The following is a 22,192-nucleotide window of genomic DNA, read 5'->3' as shown; positions in this document are numbered from 1 at the left end:
GGGCCTCTCACTATCGCGGCCCCTCCCGTTGCGGGGCACAGGCCCCAGACGCGCAGGCTCAGCAGTTGTGGCTCACGGGCCCAGTTGCTCCGTGGCATGTGGGATCTTCCCAGACCAGGGCTCGAACCCGTGTCCCCTGCATTAGCAGGCAGATTCTCAACCACTGCGCCACCAGGGAAGCCCCCCATTCTACTTTCTGTCTCAAGGAATTTGACAACTGTAAGTTCCTCATATAAGTGGGATCATACCTTATTTGTTCTTTTGTGACTAGCTTATTTCACCTAACATAATGTCCTCAAAGGTTCATCCATGTTGTGGTATGTATCAGCATTTCCTTCCTTTTAGAAACTGAAAAATAATCCATCTTATGTATGTACCACATTTTGTTTATCCATTCATCCGATATCATTGTTTTATGGTAGACAGTTATATACTAGGAAAAGCCAAATTCTCCAAATAAAACTATCCAGTAGTAGGGAATTCAGCCTTAGTTTCATCCCCAGGCAATTGCTCTATGTGGTCTCCTTTCACAAAGATGTTATACATCTTTGTGAAAGGAATGTGTGGTTTTCACTGAAACTATTATTAACTTCAGCAGTCCCTCTCATTCCCTTATTTGTTCAGGTGGATTACTTCTTAAAACAGTGATTGGAGTTTACTCTAAAATACCAAGAATCAGCTTCTCCCCAATACCAGTGTTTCCCACTGAGTGCCCTTCTCTTTTTATAGCACCATAGTCAACTTTACCGGAAGGCAGAGGAATGTTCAAAAAGCCTTCCAAGTGCAGCAAGCTCTGATTCTTCTTCATGCTATTCTCAAGGAAAGGGGGGGCTCCCCCCAGAAAGGAATGTGATATGCTCAGTTGAAGAATGTTCGATGGGGTTGGCTTGCAGCATTCACATCCAAGAACATAGTTGCCTTCTTCTCTTTGTGGTCCTTCAAACATTATTTCATAAAACCACTTCTGCCAAACTGTCTTTTTTGTTCTCTTTTAACTTTCCACAACAGAAATTCATTTTTGCTACAGCTACTTGTACAAATGCTTGGTGTTTATTTATACAAAATAATTCATACCCTAAGTCAAAACTTATTGAATTGCCTCAGTAATTGCATATCATACGACACACCTAATGTAAATGTTTTCTTTTAAAGCGCCAAATTAATAATAGGATATTCATTTACTGTAAATATTATTTAACTATTAATGTAGATGCTTCAGAAGAGCACCTTAAGAAATGAGGTTTTAACACTTTTTAAAATTTTTAGTGGTTTTTTTAAATGGAAAAGAAATTTATATCATAGTGAGATTTCTCACATTTGGGCAAACTCTTAGATCTAGTATTCAAATGTGCCCTATTTCATAAGATTTAATTAAAAGCAAAATAAAGCTTGCCTGTATCATCTAACTGGTTGTTTTTCCTCATGCTTTCTTTTGCTTGCTCAAGAATAGGCATTATGATTTGTTTCTTACAAGGCTTCATTTTAGAGTTATTTGCCAACTGAAAAAGGCCTAGAGAACAGTCAAGTCAGGTCATCTGAGGCCAGTGTTTGAGTTTCTCAGAAAGAGCTGCCAACTGAGCAGAAATCCACCACAGTGGCCTATGTTGTTAGGCCACCGACAGTCTTTTTAGATTGAACTAGGAGGTCAAGCAGGTCTTAATTTCTTGGATTCAAAAATAAATCCCTGTAAGAGCTATGTTCTAATGGGATTGAAACAAAAGCAGCTCTGTACACAGAGAAGTAAAACCTAAACCAGACAAAGGCCTCCTTAGGGTTACTTTTGCTGTCAAGATCCAACGTATTTTGCAACCCTTTCAGGAAATCTTAAAATGGCCCGGATATACTGATTTTTAATTTCCTATTTGCCGTCAGAAGAAAACTTTCATAATGGATTTAGGTAGAGTAGTATATTACTAGGCCAGCTGAGCCCCTTCTTAAGACTTGAAAGGATATATACCCCATCATGATTTTCGAAAACTTGATCTAAGCTAGCATTTCACGGCTATACTCTTAGGTTAAAGCTTTCCTGGGACATCTAACCCAATGGCTTCCAGCAACATTCTTATTGGCCATTAAGTACAGTATACAGTCCATCGGATATCCATTTCTAACTCGCGTTACCCAGTATGAACTGGGCCATAGTATTGGTAGCAGCCCTGAACCTTTTTCTCTAGGAAAAATTGAAATTCCAAGTTGGGACTCCTGCTACTTTATTACCATCACTAGATTTGTGGATTTGATACACTTCTTTTTTAGGTGAGAAACAAATTTAGTTTAAGATTTATAAAATTTAGCTACTTCCATGTTTTCTGAACTTTTAGAGGGAAAGTTAGCACATAGTACAAATTGTGAAGGATAATGTACAAATAATGAAAGTACACTCTTCAAATGAATGGAGTACATTATCTCCATTCAGATGGAGAGCCATCTGCATGACTAATGTTTGAGTGCTTTCTTCAACTATTTTAATTGAATTGATTTTTAGAAATTTTACAGAATATAAATTTTTAGGCAAAACAATTTTTAGCACTGATAGAATAGGCATTTTTTATCCTGTAAGAGAATAATGCCCTAGGTGATTTAATTTATTTTTCTAAATCATAATATCCCAATAGTGCATAATCATTCTTAGATTTGTAAGATGGACAGGTTATATAAGTTCTTCCCAAAGTATAATTGTAGTTCCTTAAATATTTAAAAATGCCATTTTAAATTTTGTAGTGTGTTTCTTTCACACTTAATGTTTCCCATCACACAATCTTTAAACCACTGTTAAATATACTGCTCTTTTCCAAGTTTGCAGTATGTCATTCTTTTTAATTGAAGTATAGTTGCCATATAATATTATATGTTATAGGTATACAATTAGTGATTCACAATTTTTAAAGGTTATACTCCATAGTTATTATAAAGTACTGCCTATATTCCCTGTGTTGTACGATATATCCTTGTAGCTTATTTTAAACCTAATAATTTGTACCTCTTAATCATCTTCCCCTATGTTGCCCCTCCCCCCCTTCCCTCTCCCCACTGGTAATCACCAGTTTGTCCTCTGTATCTGTGTGTCTATTTCTTTTTTGTTATATTCACTAGTTTGTTTTACTTTTTATTTTATTTTTTAAAATTTATTTATTTATTTTTGGCTGCATCGGGTCTTTGTTGCTGCCTGCGGGCTTTCTCTAGTTGCGGCGAGCGTGGGCTACTCTTTGTTGCGGTGCGCAGGCTTCTCATTGCGGTGGCTTCTCTTGTTGTGGAGCAGGGGCTCTAGGCGTGCAGGCTTCAGTAGTTGTGGCTCGCAGGCTCTAGAGCACAGGCTCAGTAGTTGTAGCGCACGGGCTTAGTTGCTCCTCAGCATGTGGGATCTTCCCGGACCAGGGCTCGAACCCGTGTCTCTTGCATTTGCAGGCGGATTCTTAACCACTGCGCCACCTGGCAAGCCCGTTTTATTTTTTAGATTCCACCTATAAGTGATATCATACAGTATTTGTCTTTCTCTGACTTATTTCACTTAGCATAATGCCCTCCAATTCCATCCATGTTGCTGCTATGAATATTGGGGTGCATGTAGCTTTTCCAATTAGTGTTTTTGTTTTTTTTAGATATATACCCAGGAATGGAATTGCTGGGTCATATCATATGGTAGTTGTATTTTTAGTTTTTTGAGAAACCTCCATACTGTTTTCCACAGTGGCTGCACCAATTTACATCCCCACCAATGGTATATGAGGGTTCCCTTTTCTCCACATCCTCGCCAACACTTGTTATTTCTTATCTTTTTGATGACAGCCATTCTGACAGGTGTGAGGTGATACCTCATTGTGGTTTTTATTTGCATTTCCCTGATGATTAGTGATTCTGAGTATATTTTCGTGTGCCCATTGGTCATCTGCATTTCCTCTTTGGAAAAATGAAATGTCTATTCAGTTCTTCTGCCCATTTTTTAATTGAGTTGTGTTTTTGTTTGTTTGTTTGCTTTAGATGTTGAATTGTGTGAGCTATTTATAAATGTTGGATATTAGCCCCTTACCAGTCATATCATTTGCAAATATTTTATCCCATTCAGTAGGTTGTCTTTTCGTTTTGTGACTATGTCATGTTTAACGACACTAAAGATTGTTGAAAGGGCATTTCCATATTTTTAACCTAAAGACAGTAAGTTTATATATAAACTTGAGCAGGAAAGCTAGATTTTTAGATCTCAGAAGATTTTCTCTGATCTCTAGCTTCAGAAAACTGGCTCCAGTGCAGTAGTTGAATATCAGTTCCTTATATTTTAGTATTAAATCACCTTTCCCTAACATTTTTCCAGATTTCAAATGTATTTTTTAAACTACAATTGGATATCAATAGCTGATCTGCTGGGTTCACTGAAAAGATGTGACACTGGAACTTTGTTCCTAATCACCCAGCTTCTTCAGAGCAACTGTAAGGAAATTCTTAATACGATAGTCTGTTTCCAGAGCGAGTCATTTCAATTCCCATTATTGTTGTGGAATATAAACTTGTGAACACTGTTATTATCTTTTACTAGGATCACAGACACATTTCATTACATACTTTGCAGCTAAATATTTGACTCTTGAAAACTTTAATTCTTTTCCAGCAGGGAGCTTCTTTGGTATCTTTGATTTAGGTGGTAAGATGATGGTTGCTAATATACTTCTGTGTTCCCAGCAACTCTACAAACCCATTCATTATTTGGCTCATGTCTGTAGCCTAGTTGCAAAAGTTATGATCTTTCTCAACTAAGTACATTCTGGTCCTTAGATTTGGTTTTCTCTGTGCTAGAAAGTTAGTGGGACACATAACCCAGTGATAGTAATTTTATAGTTTCTCCACCAACCACTCCATTTCAAATGTTGATATCGCTAAGTGCTGCATATAAACTATGAGCAAAACAAAGATTTCTATTTGAGGATAAAAATCAGAAGAAAGTGAGGTACCATGGAGTATGGTAAAAAAAAAAAAAAAAAAGAAACTTGATTTAGTGTTTTGAATGTAAATAAAAAGTGACATTAACTTGTTAACTTATGCTTGAAAGTACAATCTCAGGAGAGTTCAGTTTAATATTACCACCAACTTTATTCTGCTTTATTTAAAACAACCCATCCCAAATATAGAATGTGGCCTTTTAACAGAACTGTGCTTTTCTACTCCTTAAGACAGAAAGATGAAGCATGTCCATGTAGCCGTGTGGGGTCATATCTGACCCAGTGCCAGAGACTGGCAGTGAGCAGGCCTGTCTGTGAGTGAGACAGCGTGAAAGAGTCTGTTCCCCTTGCAGCTGTTCACATTTCCTCGTTCTGCCTTGGGCTCTGTGTGTGTGTGTGTGTGTGTGTGTGTGTGTGTGTGTGTTTTAATAAAAAGTGCTGAACTTGGGTAACTATAATTTCATTAGAAAGGGAAAACAAACAGTAATACAGTCATTCTTGTTTTCTCTCTAGGAATAATTTATTAACAGTCTTCCCTCCCTCTGCCTCACCCTCTACACCTCAGCTTTACAAATACACTTGAAATCTTCAGATGGCAGGAAAGCAAACAACAAATGGAAATATATTTTGTCATTTCAGTTTGCCTTGAATTTGAGCTTCTAGACCAAGTGTTGGCAACTACAGCTGTCAGGTCAAATCCAGCCAGCTACTTGCTTTTGTAAATAAAGTTTTATCGGAACCCAGCCATGCCCATTCATTTATGGACTATTAATGGCTGCCTTCACATACATAGCAAGGTTGAGTGGTCGTGACAGAGTCCATATGGCCCACAAAGCCTGAAATGTTTATCATCTGGCCAGGCAAGGATTAGGATTCTAACATTCTTTAATAGGGCAAGGCTTGTAGTTGATTGCCTCATGTCTTTCAAATCACATTTAGGGACTTCCCTGGTGGCGCAGTGGTTAAGAATCTGCCTGCGGATGCAGGGGACACGGGTTCGAGCCCTGGTCCGGGAAGATCCCACATGCCGCGGAGCAACTAAGCCCGTGCGCCGCAACTACTGAGCCTGCGCTCTACAGCCCGCGAGCCACAATTACTGAGCCCACGTACCACAACTACTATAGCCCGCGTGCCATGACTTCTGAAGACCGCGTGCCTAGAGCCCGTGCTCCGCAACAAGAGAAGCCACTGCAGTGAGAAGCCCACACACCGCAACGGAGTAGCCCCCGCTTGCCACAACTAGAGAAAAGCCCACGCACAGCAATGAAGACCCAACGCAGCCAAAAATAAATTACTTAATTAATTAATTGTTTTTAAAAATCACATTTAGTTACTTTTTTTCCCTACAGCCTATAAATGGCATTTTCTACAGTTCTTTTCCCGAATATTTGCTGAAGGCGTCTCCCTGGCATGAGACCATGTTACTGAATTCTAATACAAGCCAAGGCACTCTGGTATGAGAGAAAGGACAGCACGTGTCAGGAAGCCAGTCTAGTCCCTGCTACTCTGGCTGTAGGACCCTGAGTGCATCCCTTCATGTCACTGGTCATCAGCTCTCTCCTCAAAGTGGAGGAATTGAATCATGTTGATATCTAAGATCTCTTTTACCTTGAAAATTTTTTGAAGTCAGACTTGAAACACAGCAAAAAAAGAATTAAATGTGGTCAAACTGTATTTCTTGATTTTTTTTTTTATAAAAGCCAACTTCTTAAATTTATTTATTTATTTATTTATTTATTTTTGGCTATGTTGGGTCTTCGTTTCTGTGCGAGGGCTCTCTCCAGTTGCGGCAAGCGGGGGCCACTCTTCATCGCTGTGCGCGGGCCTCACTGTCGCGGCCTCTCTTGCTGCGGAGCACAGGCTCCAGACGCGCAGGCTCAGTAGTTGCGGCTCACGGGCCCAATTGCTCCGCGGCATGTGGGATCCTCCCGGACCAGGGCTCAAACCCGCGACCCGTGCATCGGCAGGCAGACTCTCAACCACTGCGCCACCAGGGAAGCCCCCTGTATTTCTTAATTTTGAGGGAAAGTTTTTAATTGTGCAAGCAGGACAGAAGATACTGTGATACCTGGTTCCTAAAGAAACAAGGTAAAGTAAGTATTCCTACTCTGTTTATTTTTACATTACTCTGATTTTTAAAAAAATTATCTACAGTTCCTGTGCACCAGTTAAATACTCATTTATTTTTTTAAGAAACATTTATTAAACATCTACTGTGTACTCAGCCTCATGCTACATGCTGTTACTGAATGTCAAAGGACTCAAGAGTCTGATCATGGAAAAGAGAAAGAACCACTTAAACAGCATGTTCTGTACTCGTGTCCCTCAGGCAGCCAGTGCCCTCTTGGCTGTCAATGCCCGGGGTGTGGCAGGTATCCAGATGTTGTCTCTGTCCTGGGTTGCTTCTGCATCATCATGTACTCTGCAGCTGGCCTCAGCAGCACTCTCAGCTCCTGCCTTCAGCTGTGACCCCACGGCCACTCCTGGGTCCCCTTGCTCTGTGCAGACAACCCTCTTGGTCAGGGTTCTGCCAAGATGGCTCCAGCCAGATTACATTCTGAGGCAGCTCCTTGACTCATGGGAAACACACAGTCTTGCCATAAAATACACTCCAAGTGTGGGCTGCCCTGCTGTTGGCCTCCCACCCTGCCATCAACCAGGAAAGAGGCTCTTTTCACTTGAGACCCCAAACACCACATGTCAAGCCACTCCGAAGACTCTCACACAGCGCTCTTCTGGGTGCACCAAGATGGACCTTGTAAATTGCTGCAACTCAGGAAGCATCCCTGCAGAGCATGAGATAGTGAGCTCTCCTTGCTGGCACCTCTAGTTTGTGTACATGGGTCTTTTGGAGCATCTACCATCCTTCACTTTGCATGAGGGAAGAAGCAACTCCCTTTCCTTTCCTCCCCAACAGGAAGGAGAAGGGAAAGGCAAATGCTTCCTTGCCTCAGTCCTTTAGCTTCCACAGATTCCAAGCATCTGTCACTATAGGCAGAATAGGGTGCTAGGATGAGCATGGAAGGACCATTTTAGCTACCTTTCAGCAAGCCCTGGAAGGATGGTCTGGCAGCTTCCTAGCAGACCACTTACTTCCTATTGGCCTTAGCTCTGGGCTTTAGCTGAAAGTCCAAGACAGCAGGCCAAGTCCCAAAGCCACATCATTCTAAGAATTCTTTGTATATGATAGAAGGGGGACGGGCAATAAAGGGTGATAAAGGAAGAGAAACTGCAGCCTTCCTTTGTTCTCAAAACTCAACCACCTCTCACTTGCCTCCAGACCTTGGGAAAACTCCACCTGAATTTGAACTTTGAGTCCTGAATAGCATCTCCTAGGCAGCATAGAATATGAAGATGACCCATAAGAATGAGAAGTTGAAAAGCTGCATACTCCTGACGACTGTTTTAAAACAATGTAATGTTACATTGCATTCAAACTTTTCTCTGTTGATGACTTTTTATTTACGTACTTTGCCATATCTCTCAAACAGTTTGTATTTGTTATGGGTATCCCTAAAATATTTTGAATCCCTAAGGCAAAGATAGAGTCACAGAAATAGGGGGCAGGGGAATGAAGGTTGGCATGTCATGCATACACATCCAGATAGTCCCCAACTTGGGACTGCTCGCTGAGATATTTCCTAGTTGATATTGCTGGGGACCAAAGTACTCTCAGGTCCTCAGGGGGATCAAGCTGGCATATGTTCCTGGGCCTTTGGTTATACATGTCTTTGGAATTTGTGACTTCTTTGAGCATAGCAACTATCATCTTTTTCCTCTCCATAACCCCAGTGAATAGAACCCACTGCCTAGTACATGGTAGGACCTCAGTAAATGTTAGATGGATAGATGGATCAACAAGGGGTCACTTCTTCCCACTGATGGTGAAAGTAAGCCCCTTCCCTGTCCCTTCCTGCCTCAGTTCTTAATTACTCTTTTGGTTAATGAGCAGGCAGTTGAAATTCACCATCTATTCTTAACCACATGGACACCACCCACTCCATCCACTGCCTGCCTTGACTGCTCCAGTCCTGCGCTTTCCTAGGAGTTGGAGGGGCAGAGCCCAGTGTCCCCACCTCAAGCAGAAGGTCCCTTCATTTAATTCCTTCCTACTGTATCTGCCTTTCATATTAAGCATCTCACCTCCCCCTCATCCCACCACTAGTTCCACTGAACTTTGGGTGAATGTGTGATTAATTGGATCAGGCAAAACCAAAGGAGCAGGGGGAAATTTGGTCTGAGCACTTTCCTTGGATCAGGGCCTTATCTGCATGCCACCTGTGAAGTTGTTGTAAAGCTAGAACATTGGTTCTCACTTTGCTACTCTCTGCCTTAGTTTCCTCATCTGTAAAGTGGGAGTAGTAGGGATATCAACATTACAAGGTTGTCTGAGGTTAAATGAGGGAATGTATATTAAGAACTCTGACTAGTAACTAGCATCTACTAAGTGCTCAATAAAAGTAACAATTATCATTGTTGTTAGTATTTGTACTACTACAACTATTCTCAAAACTTAGCACTGGGCATAAGATTTACAAATATCTAAGGAGTTTATTAAAGCACAGATTTCTGGATCCCCATTTCAAATTCTGATTCAGTAGATCTGCAGTGGGGCCCAGAAATCTGTACATTTAAGTAACTACTCCAGCTGATTCTGCTACAAGTCCTCAAGAAACCACACTGATATAAGACCTAGGGAACCGTACTTGGCATCATAAGACCAAGCCAAAAATAAAAGGTCTCCAGTGATAGAGTGAGAGCAATTCTGGGAGCTTGGAATTTTTGTTGCTTTGTGAGTTAAAACTAATGTGCATTTATTAAATGTTTAAATAGAAACTAATCCTAATCATGGTTGAAAATTTTGAAAGTAGCATTAGTAATAGTCCTTGTTCAAGAAAAAGGCAAAACTTTTTGTGGTGAAATTAGGCATTATAAAGACATTATAAATGATAGTGCCGTAAACTTGTAAAGCCTTAAATTAAATTTGCTTTTTTTTTCCCAAACAGCATTTAAGAGTTTTAAAAATCTTTTTAATTATCCATGTAGGTTTTTTATTTTGTTTGATTATTAATATTATGACATGTCAGGTGATGGCTATATCTATTTTTTAAGTGTTAGGTATTTTAAATGTGTTTTTTTAACTTATGATTCCTTATTTTTGGGGGATTGGGTTTTTTTCCCCTCCTACTTTTTATTGCATATGTACAGTGTTTCATTTATCTCTATAGACTAGTCTGGGAACCTACACTGCATATACCATTATTTCTATGGAAAAATATATTCGGTGGTTCCAAGTTTCAAAATTTACAATCTTTAGAGATGGAAGTCATTCAGAGGATGGAGACTGCCCATGTGTATTCTACAGGGATTTGAGCAAACTTTTATAAACAAGCCACATATCACTACTTCCCTAAATGTTAATATAATATTTTAAATAGAGCATATTTTACTAGCCTACTTATACTATTTACTTAACCTCTAATTTAGTAGTACTTTCTTAATGCCGCCATTTTAAAATGGTCACTGCTCTATCTTCACATTGCTATCATTAGGCTTTATTTATTTATCTGTCTGTCTGCCTATCAATTATTAGGAATTTTTGTGTATGGTGTGGCCCAAACATTTACAAGTCATAAAGCTTTATCCTGCATCAGTATAAACAAGTGTAACTGTAATCTGAAGAATATTATGGTATGTGACCTCTCCACTAGCACTGCTGTGCATAGTAGGGAAGGAAAAAAGAACAGAACCAAAACCAACCCCAAAAACCCCCCACTTATTTTAGAGAAGTTAGGAAATAGAAGTGGCCGTCTAGCCAAGACCATTTTAAACTTTTCACTTTTCAAAGCAGACTGCTGAATGAGACGTTTCGTCTGAAGTAAAAATTAATATTTTAATTGCACTTCTACACTACAGGGATTTTTCTCTAAAGAATTTTCTTCAGAAAGTTAAATTTTGGATCATTTAGATTTGCGGAGTTTTTAAAGTATAGATTCTTTTCGGTTTCTTCCCATACTCTGTGAATTTACAAATTAAAAAGGAAAAAGGTTTATGTCCTTGATTTCATGCGGAAGGGTGCCAGCACTGATACTGTTAATGAACAGCCCTAGTAAAACAAGTATAAACCTTTCGCGAGAGCATTCCTTCCTAGAAGGAGTTGGGTTTGCCCTTTCCCAAGATTTAGATTTCTGTGAAAACTCCTTCAGACGTGTCTTGGCCAGAAAGCATTCTTTCATTTTACTCTGTATTCATCTTATTAAATGTTGCTTCTATCAGAGGGAAAAAATGCTGTGATTACTGAAATATTGATGATTTTTAAAAAGATATGCGTAGCACTCATCCCAGCAAGTTTCATTTGAATGAATAAGACATTAACAAGAAGATCCCACTAAAATCATCAGCCTGCCTTTTTAAGGGGAAAATACTGTTTAGTGAAATAATAAATATGAAGCTCTGAATTTTAGCAAAGAATTATGAATGTTGATTGGATTTTCTCCTTTGCTTTTAGCTATATGACAAAATTAACACAAAATCTTCACCGCAAATCAGGAATCCTCCGAGTGATGCAGTACAGAGAGCCAAAGAGGTAAGTGATATATATTTTGTAGATGTATTTGGGTGTCATATTTGGTATGAAAACGTTTCTGCTGCACAGTAAGAGGCAGTTTCCTTGAAGTCACAGTTAGACCATCAGATTTAGTATTTCTAAGTTTATCACTGAGAATTTACATACAGAAAAGAAAAAAAAAATCTCGGCAGCAACATTGCCTAGATTTCTAGTTCTGGTATGTAAACTTGAACATGTTAACATACCAATTTTACTTCTCTTTTTTAAAAAAAAGAAAAAGTTATTTTACCGCTCTTGGTGGAAATCGACATGCTATGAAAGTTTGAGTTGCTTTTTTAAGGTGGTAATTTTTGAAAGTTAATTGAATGTTTATGACAACTAAGTTCAGAGAGAAGTCATTTTTATAAATTACTGGTTAGTGTACATCTTTCACAAAATTTTAACTTTTTTTATTATAGAAACATCACACTACAGAAAGTTTGGAAAGTAAAAAGTCATCTATAATCCCATCACCCTAACACAGTAATTTTCATTTTTGCATATCCTTTTTTTTTTTTAAATAAATTTATTTATTTATTTTTAGCTGTGTTGGGTCTTCGTTTCTGTGCGAGGGCTTTCCCTAGTTGCGGCGAGCGGGGGCCACCCTTCATTGCGGTGCACGAGCCTCTCACTATCGCGGCCTCTCTTGTTGCGGAGCACAGGCTCCAGACGTGCAGGCTCAGTAGTTGTGGCTCACGGGCCCAGTTCCTCCGCGGCATGTGCGATCTTCCCAGACCAGGGCTCGAACCCGTGTCTCCTGTATTGGCAGGCAGATTCTCAACCACTGCGCCACCAGGGAAGCCCCCTGCATATCCTTTTTTTTTTTTTTTTTTTAGCTGTGTTGGGTCTTCGTTTCTATGCAAGGGCTTTCTCTAGTTGCGGCAAGTGGGGGCCACTCTTCATCGCGGTGCGCGGGCCTCTCACTATCGCGGCCTCTGTTGTTGCGGAGCACAGGCTCCAGACACGCAGGCTCAGTAGTTGTGGCTCACGGGCCCAGTTGCTCCGCGGCATGTGGGATCTTCCCAGACCAGGGCTCGAACCCGCGTCCCCTGCATTGGCAAGCAGACTCTCAACCACCGCGCCACCAGGGAAGCCCCCTGCATATCCTTTTCTAATCACTATCCATTTGCATATAAATTTTTATGTAGTTACAATCAAAATATATCTTTCTTTTAACCTAACATAATATAATAAGCATTTTTCCATGTTTCTGCTAGGTCTTCGTAAATAAGTTCTAATGATGGCATAATTTTTCTCTGCTGTTACTAAATTATAATGAATTATAAATGCCTCCACTGTTAGATACCTTTTGGGGTTTTTTTTTCACTTTTTGATGTCATAAAAGTCTTTATACAAATAAATATTTTCCTTTGAAAAAATATTTTTTTAATTTATTTATTCATTTATTTATTTTTGGCTGTGTTGGGTCTTCGTTGCTGTGCGGGCTTTCTCTAGTTGCAGTGAGCGGGGGCTACTCTTCGTTGCAGTGCGCGAGCTTCTCATTGCAGTGGCTTCTCTTGTTGCGGAGCACGGGCTCTAGGCGGATGAGCTTCAGTAGTTGTGGCTCACGGGCTTCAGTAGTTGTGGCTCGCGGGCTTCAGTAGTTGTGGCTCGCAGGCTCTAGAGTGCAGGCTCAGTAGTTGTAGCGCACGGGCTTAGTTGCTCCACGGCAGGTGGGATCTTCCCGGCCCAGGGCTCAAACCTGTGTTCCCTGCATTAGCAGACGGATTCTTAACCACTGAGCCACCAGCAAAGCCCAGAAAAATATTTTATAAAGTGAAATTACTAAGTGAAAGAATGTGAAAGACATAATTCCTTCCCTATCAGATTTTAAACACAAGACCTGTACTGGAAAATATATATTCACTGAGAACCAAGTCCAAGGTTGTGGAAGCCGCTAGGCCTGCCCACCTGGTCAGGGCAGCAGTCAGGAGAGGTTCTGTCTGCATTAGGAGACCACACCTCAGTGTTTAAAATCATAGGCTGTGAGAGTAGCAGGGGACCAGAGAGAGTATATTGTTTCATCTTTTGTTTCACTGGTTTAGAAACTCAAAGCAGAAAATACACCAAAGGAGAATTGGCTTATCATCATTAAACAATATGAATTAACAGCATAACCAGCACTTGTTAGGAGTACATTTTTCTAATTGGGGTATAGTTGTTTTACAAGAGTACATTTAGATAAGAAGGAAACCTTATAGTTTTTGTTTGTTTGTTTGTTTGTTCTTCTCTGAGGAGGTGGTTGAGTAGCACTGGCTGAGATCTAAGCCTTAGGCTAAGTGACCTCAAAACATTCCTTCCTGCTCCAGAATTAAGATTCTCAAAGGCGAGTCAAGAGATTCCTACTCGGGACATGACTTGTGTGCCCCTGACATCCAATCCTGCTGAAGCAATCCTCGATTGGCTCAACTTTTAGGATTGAGTGCAATGTGTATAACCACTCTGAGTCCAACTATGTACACTTGGAACTGCAGTAGTATGTTTACTCTGAAAAGGAACAGAGGCCTTCCCCTGGGCTCATGTCACATAATCAAATTTTAAATGGGTAAACTCCATCCTAGTGGTAAGGGATAACTTTTGAGGAACAATTTCATTTGAAAACAACCATTTAAACCTATACAGAGAAAATGTTAACAACTAATTCGTGAAGAAAATGTGAGTGAAAAGAGAAAAGTTTTTGATTGTGTGTCTTATTTTTAAATTATTCTCTTGGATTCCCTGGCAATTAATTCTAGGAACCATTGCTGAGCAGTGGCTTTCTCTATGTGAGGAGATGAGTGTGGAGAATCACATTGATTCTCTCAGGCTACAAGGAAAAGTACTTAAGTGTTTTCTCTTCTTTAAATTGTTTTTATTTGAGCCCTTGTCATTTTAATCTTTCTGAAAGGAATTGACAGTTAATATAAAAGAAAGCTGTTACCAACTTTTATTACAGATTCATCTTGATGGTGAGTTTGGAAGAAGATTTGCAGAGATATTTTCCCATTAAGTTTAATTAAGTTACTTATACCTGTAATAAATATGTATTACAGACTTGTCATTTTGTTTTGTATTTTTCAATAATCTTTTGAGTTATAGTTGGGTAATGAAGGCAGAGACTATTACAGCAATTTGTTTTATTTTTTATTACCACCAATGTAGCTCTTTTATATATTAATAACCTTTGAATAAAATGATGAATTTTTTCCAAAATAATTATTTTGCCTGCCATAAAAATCCATTCATAATTTTTAATTTAAAAGAATTCTATATTTTCTAAATCTAGCATCCTCATTATACTATTAAATATCTTGCTTATTTTTTAGGTATTGGAAGAAATTTCATGTTACCCTGAGAATAACGATGCAAAGGAACTAAAGCGTATTTTAACACAACCTCATTTCATGGTAAGTAACAATTAAACTTCCATAGAAATAAAACCTCACTTTCAAAAGAAGTTTTTACTAATCCTTATGAAATACAGCTATCTTCATCAAATGTGCTTTTAGCCGTATAATATCAGACAGTTAAGATTACAATACCAGATAATACCAGATACACTAAAATTTTTTGTTGTTGTTTACTTTGTGTCATAGTTGTAAAGATGCTGTTTGCCAGCCTCATGGAGTTGGAATAAGAATTAAGTAGATGATACATCTACTGTGCTTAGCACAGTGCCTGATATATGCTTGATGCCTAATAAATGTTAGCTAATGAATATTATTAGTTACTCCATAGTATCTGTCATGTGTAGGGCACATAGTAAGTTCTCAGTAAAACACTGAGTAGATTAGGAACTTGCCCGTTTGCAGGTAGGTTAGCCCTGCCTCAACTGACTGTTCTGTGCAGTGTGTTTTCCGTAGACAGAAGCCTGTATGTTTTGGACAGACATGTCTGTCTATAAACTGAGAAGTAACCTCAGCTCAATTCCAAGAATGATGTAGGACCATTTGAGACCAATAGATCTTTCAGATTTGAAGTAAGCTAAATAAAGAAATTAATATATACCCAAATAAAATCCTTTTTTTAAGGTTAAGGTTTTTTTCAAAACCATTAAAGCTCAGACAGCCCCATCTCTCACAACTTACCTACCTTCGAAGCCTCGGTTTATATTTTGCTTTTCTGACATCAGAGAGAAATTAATATGTGCACTGCTATTAGTAAACATTTTCAGAAATAATAAATAGTTCTTGTAATTTCTGAACACCCAGCTAGGTACTTAAAAGCCATTTTCATTTACTCATCAAATATGTAAATGCCTACTATATGCCAGGCACTGTGCTGGGCACTAAGGATAGTGGTGAATAGGACAAACGAACTTCCATTCTAGGTGAGACGTGGATAGGTGAGCTAGAGACAGACAGTGAGCAAGTAAACAAACAATATAACTTCATATAGTGATAATAACTATGAAAAAAAAAGGATAATGGGGCAGAGATGATAGTAAAGTGGAAGCTACTTCAGATGGTCAGGGGAAAGCCCCTCTGAGGAGCCAAGATGTGGGCTGAGACTTGTTATATGAAAGAACCAGCTTTCTGAATGTCCAAGCATGGGGAAGAGCAAATGCAAAGGCCCAGAGGCAGGAAAGAGTTTTGTAGGGTCAAAGTACAGAAGTAAGGCCATTGTGGCTGGGATATAGTAAACAAGGGAAAGGGTGGTACAAGAAGAGCTGGAGAGGGTGGCAGAGGCCAGACCACGTAGGGCCTTCCAGGCCATGGTAAGGAGTCTGGATTTTCTCCTGATTGCAGTAGGATGACACTGAGTGATTGCAAGCAGGAAAATATTGTTAGACCTGTGCTTTAGAGATTGCTGGGGCTGTTGTGTAGAGAATGGACTATAGTGGGGTTAAGAGTTTAAAAAGGGAGACCAATTAGGAGGCTGTTGTGAGGTGGTAGTGGCTTGAAGAAGGACGGGGCTGGTGGAAAATGAGCAAATTGGGATTCTACTTTAGAGATGGTTGGACATGACAGGACTTGCTGATGGCTGGGATGTGAAGTGATGTGATTAACTCCATTTTACAGTTCAGAGAGGAAACCGCACCCTAGAAAGGCAAAGAGGCTTGCTTTAGGTCACCCACCTAGTAAGTGGCCTCACTGAGGTTCAAAACCCAGATCTTGCTGGCTCCAAAGCCTGTGCTCTTAAATGTGGGTTGACTTGTAATGAGTATCGATTTTCCTACAAACTTAATTTGAACTCATTGGTCATTCCCAAATAAGCATATGTTTGGATAATGTCCTATATGGCAAATATAATTCCAAGCTATATATACTGTGTTAAACTTTTAAATGCTGGAGGTTTCTATCTTATAAGCATTTTAAGATCATGTGGACACAGTGGAGGAAGGAGAGAGAGAGATGAATTGGGAGATTAGGATTGACATATATACACTACCATGCATAAAATAGATAGCTAGTGGGAACATGCTATAAAGCCCAGGAAGTTCAGCTCCGTGCTCTGTGACGACCTAGATGGGTGGGATTGGTGGGGAGGGAGGTCCAAGAGGGAGGGGATATAGGTATACATATAGCTGATTCACTTCATTGTACAGCAGAAGCTAACACAACATTGGAAAGCAATTATACTCCAGTAAAAAAAAAAAATTAAAAAGAAAGATCATGGTTTCAAAATCTGGCATTTTTAAAGAAATATTAATAGCTAAAGGAAAATATTTTAATGCTTATAATTTTTATTATACCAAGGTTTGGGAGTTATTCTTAGCGTATTTATAATTTTATACTTATTTCTTCAATTATCTGACTTTTTCTTTGCTTTCTGATCATTAAAATGAGGATTTAATATTGGATTACCTTATACTTAAGAATACAGATACTTATAAATATTTACAGTAATTAAGAGTAAAAAAGTATAGATTTAAATGTTTTTTTTTAATCTGTACTCTAGAGGTCATGATAAAAAATATTATTACACTATCCTTCAGTTATTCCATTTGAAAGACTTATTTTTTAAAAAAGAACAGATCCTTTGCTTATTGCAATTGTAAAATATAAAACATTAAGGGTAAAGACAATATAAACAGAATAGAATGTCAGTGCTTTAATTTTTTCCTTCAAAATTTTCTCTTCTAGATCCTATTTTTTAAAAGCAAATTTGTATCCTACTTTCCCAAAAAACAAGATGGTTAAAAATCACCTTAGGTTGATATGAAAGCTTCATTATTAAGTGATTAATTTTATGATTTGTAATTGTAATTCAGAAGCCAGAGGAACCACTTTCAAACCTAAAATCCATATTTTTTCCTATAAATTTTATTTTTTTTATTTTATTTTTTTTTATAAATTTTATTTATTTATTTATTTATGGCTGTGTTGGGTCTTCGTTTCTGTGCGAGGGCTTTCTCTAGTTGTGGCGAGCGGGGGCCACTCTTCATCGCGGCGCGCGGGCCTCTCTTGTTGCGGAGCACAGGCTCCAGACGCGCAGGCTCAGTAGTTGTGGTTCACGGGCCTAGTTGCTCCGCGGCATGTGGGATCTTCCCAGACCAGGGCTCGAACCCGTGTCCCCTGCATTGGCAGGCGGACTCTCAACCACTGCGCCACCAGGGAAGCCCAAATTTTATTTTTTGGTTTTTGGTTTTTTGGCTGCATTGGGTCTTCGTTGCTGCGCGCGGACTTTCTCTAGTTGCAGCGAGCGGGGGCTACTCTTCGTCGTGGTGCGCGGGCTTCTCATTGTGGTGGCTTCTCTTGTTGCAGAGCACGGGCTCTAGGCACATGGGCTTCAGTAGTTGCAGCACACAGGCTCAGTAGTTGTAGGGTGCAGGCTCTAGAGCTCAGGCTCAGTAGTTGTGGTGCACGGGCTTAGTTGCTCCGCGGCATGTGGGATCCTCCCGGACCAGGAATCGAACCCATGTCCCCTACATTGGCAGGTGGATTCTCAACCACTACGCCACCAGGGAAGTCCCTTTCCTATAAATTTTAAATGAATTTTTCCCACTTTGGTCTGAAGTTCTTAGTTGTCTTGTCCACGTCCTTTTTACATACATATGGAAGTGTTTCCTATTACATGATTCTTCTTATGTAATTAAAAATAATAGCTATTTCAGCTTAGTAACAATTGCTGAATCATACCTCATGACATACTTGAAGAAAAATATTCAAACTCTGATTTCCCTATTTTTTATTTGGCATACTCTTTTTTAATGGCTTTTTTTTTTTTTTAACAATCTGTAAGTGACCCCTATTTTTTGTTTGCATATGCGTTGGATTAAGTTTCATTTTGTGGTAGCAGTCTTTTACAGTGGCAAATAGCGGTTAATATCAAGTATGACCTCATTTGGTGATATAATTTAAGGATTTTTCTCTTAAAGTTCAAGTTTGGTATTATTTTTGTGACTGTGGGCTTATCCTTCCTTATAAATAATACATTAAATACAAGTGTTTGCTTATATAATTTAAAAGGATGGATAGAAATCATTTGCAAAAAGCAGTACAAACACTTTCTCCAACCCATGTAACTGGCATTATCCTAATGAAGCTTGGTTCTCTGTTTACCTGGCTATATATCCTCCAGTCATACAAAGCATGTTTTTTAAAAATTGTTTTAAAATTCACTGTTTATAGAAGACACATGTATAATTATTACAATGAACCTAATTTTAACAGATGAAGTTTTTCAGTTTGTCTATTATTGATTTTTACTTTCTGCCCTAAATCTTAGTCTCTTAAGTGGCTACAGTTAAACGGGAAAAAGAGGGATTTCCCCACATACCATAACCACCACCACTTTGGCCTGGGGTACTAGTGCAGGGTGTAGTCAGGGCACTGGTCAGGAAGCCAAGGTCCCCAGGACCGTTGTGGAGCCCTGATTTCAAGCTGCGCTGCTTAGTGCCCCTCGGTGCCCCTCACCTAGACCCCAGTTTAGACCAGCCCTCTGAGATCTTGGAAATATCCGGCATTTCCATTACAAATTCAAAACATTGTAAAGCAATTATACTCCAATAAAGATGTTTAAAGAAAAAGGGTATATTGCTCCAAGCATATGCTCTGTTGATGTCTAATCAACATCATCTTCTTTATGATTTTACCACATTGTTACCTTATTTTTGCGTCGTATGCGTACCTTTAAAGTGAAAATAGCCAAGTCATGACTTTGGTAAATCTTTTAATTAAATAATTTGAGATGCTACAAGCTATACTTTTAAGGTGATTTTAATTATGTTTCATTATCTCTAGATATTTCATTACCAGACAGATCACAGATTAAAATAAAACTGAATTTATAGTTAGTACACAAGAAAATATAATGCATAAAGCACCAAACATACTGATACTCAGCTGTAAAATTCTCTTTGAAGTAGAAATGTTCAAATATTCATGCTTATTAAAAACTTTCTTATGATGGCAGAAAATGTACAGTAAGTGGAAGAATAGCCTTTTTTAGGGAAACAAGGGCTATTTATTACCCAGTTTCACCAAGATGACATATGGAGATATCAATACAAAGAAATCACTTTTTCTTTGTTAATGGGCTCTGCAAAAAGAAGTCATAATAATAACTGTCAACTTACTTTTTATTTATGCAAGTGCTCCAAAAAGTAGAAATGAACAAAAACATTAAATAGGTTTAGATTTTGAGCTCCATATCATGTGATATTTTGGGAAATTACATTTCTTCAGGTACATTTGTGTGTTTTTATTTCTTTTACTAAGATGTATGTTATAAATTACCCTTTGCGTTATATAGCAGAGTTATTGTTAATACCATTGATGAAAGACATTTGCTCAATGCACCAATTATTGCACTGTTTCTTTTTAAATTTGTTTCCATTTTAAGCCCCAGCACAAATTTGCCAGCTCTACGTACAGATGATTCTTTCTGCTAAATTATTTGAAATTGCATTATGTCAACCTTTAATTGAACAAGTTAGTTGGGCACTTTTTCATAGCATCGGACAACACCTCTTACCCAGATAGTCAACAAACACATCCATTCATTGATTGCCTCACTCATTCTTTCATTTGTTCCTTCATTTTTAAAAATGCATCTATCATGATTATTTATCACAAAGAAATTATGGCATGGCTATATCTAGGTGTAATGTGCTTTGAGTTCTCTTTAGATGAGAGATACCTTTGAGAGGCAAAGAATAATTTTATATATGTTTATATAATAGACTTCTGCTGTAATAGTTCTATTATTAATATTTTATTTCCTTCGTAAAATATCAGGCCTTACTTCAGACTCACGATGTAGTGGCACATGAAGTTTACAGTGATGAAGCATTGAGGGTTACACCTCCTCCCACTTCTCCGTATTTAAATGGTGATTCTCCAGAAAGCGCAAATGGAGACATGGATATGGAGAACGTGACCAGAGTTCGCCTGGTCCAGTTCCAAAAGAACACAGATGAACCAATGGTAAGTAGGAAAAGAAAGTTTTCTGTATTCTCATAAAATCCCAGCATGAATTAGAGCAGCTACCTTCCACCTACACTACTAGGAGGTGGGGAGGAAAGGAGGGCATGGATAGTTTTAAAGAAATCAGTTTCCAGATCCTAAACAGGCCACCACCATACCCCCCCCCCCACCTAAAATCGTTCTGCCTGACACCATGCCTAAGGTATGTTGGCTTTCCTTCCCACCTCTCCTTTCATAGTTGCTCTTCAACAACAACAAAAAAGGACAGACCTGATATATTAGTCTAGAGTGTAAAAACCTCTGGGGCAGCAAAGAAAGGTACAGTTTGAAATATTGGAATTGGTGTTGAAAAAGTGAACGTCTAAAATTCCTTTTACGAGTCTAGTGGTTTCCAGATCTTTTGCCTTCAACAAAATTAGAGGAAGACTAATTCGGAAGACATTCAAAGAATTGAGTGCCATTGCTAAAATAAAATTCCTTCCATTCATGTCTACCTATTTGATGTGAATTCGTTTTCTCAGTACTTAGGTGTAGCATTGGAATAGAATGATGCTGAACCCTGCCTCATCCTCATAGAATTTTCATAGGTTGGGAAGATCAAGGAAAGGCTCCTTGATGTTAACTGAACGGAGGGGGCAGGGAGAGTAGAGACCATCCAGGCAAACCAAGTAGCATATGCAGAAACCTGCTAGTGAAAAGGCTCTTAGCATAGTTTTTAAAATGGAAAGAAGGCACCACAGCTGGACTGCAGAAAACAAGGTGTACGGCAGGAACAGGACCTCACAAGTATTGATTCTGTTTTTTATCTTAAAAACAGTGGGAGGCTATTAAAGAGTTTTAAGCAGGGAGATAAGATCAGATTTTCATTTTAGAAATAATTACTCTGGAGAATGGATTAGAGGGGGACAAGAGTGGATATAGGGAGAGCAGTTAAGAGACTGTTATTGCAGTAATACAGGGGAGAGGTGATGGAACTCTGAACTAGAGGGATGGATGTCAAATGGAAAGAAGTGAATAGATTTAACAAAAGACCTTGATAATGGATTGACATTGGGGACTGAGGGAGAAGCAAGTATCGAGGATGACCCTAAGCTTTAGGCTTTTCACAGCCAGATGGACAATGATGCTACCCGCTGAGACAGGGAGTATTGGGAAAGTCCCAAGTTCTAGGAGAAATCATTTCTTTAGGGAAAAGGAAAACATTCAAACGTATGCATTCATATGTTTTCCTCAGAGCACAGAAAAGGGATATTGGGATATAGGAAAACAAATTACTTAAGAAAGTTGCCCAGTTGCTTTCCAAG

At 38.9% G+C, this 22,192-nt stretch overlaps 1 protein-coding gene across 8 annotated transcripts in view; it reads left to right on the top strand.

Moving 5' to 3' along the window:
* The window catches only part of CASK (calcium/calmodulin dependent serine protein kinase), a 396,439-nt gene that overhangs the window by 316,100 nt on the left and 58,147 nt on the right, over positions 1-22,192 (top strand). For all 8 annotated transcript variants that reach the window (XM_068532540.1, XM_068532538.1, XM_068532536.1 and 5 more), the window contains exons 12-14: positions 11,440-11,517; positions 14,844-14,924; positions 20,700-20,888. In XM_068532540.1, the coding sequence (XP_068388641.1) occupies positions 11,440-11,517; positions 14,844-14,924; positions 20,700-20,888 (348 nt within the window). The remainder of the gene's footprint in view (positions 1-11,439; positions 11,518-14,843; positions 14,925-20,699; positions 20,889-22,192) is intronic.

The sequence above is a fragment of the Eschrichtius robustus genome, chromosome X (assembly GCF_028021215.1).
Source record: "Eschrichtius robustus isolate mEscRob2 chromosome X, mEscRob2.pri, whole genome shotgun sequence".
Lineage (NCBI taxonomy): Eukaryota > Metazoa > Chordata > Mammalia > Artiodactyla > Eschrichtiidae > Eschrichtius > Eschrichtius robustus.
The sequence above is the reverse complement of the archived record's forward strand: the minus strand, read 5'-3'. Positions and strand labels throughout refer to the sequence as shown.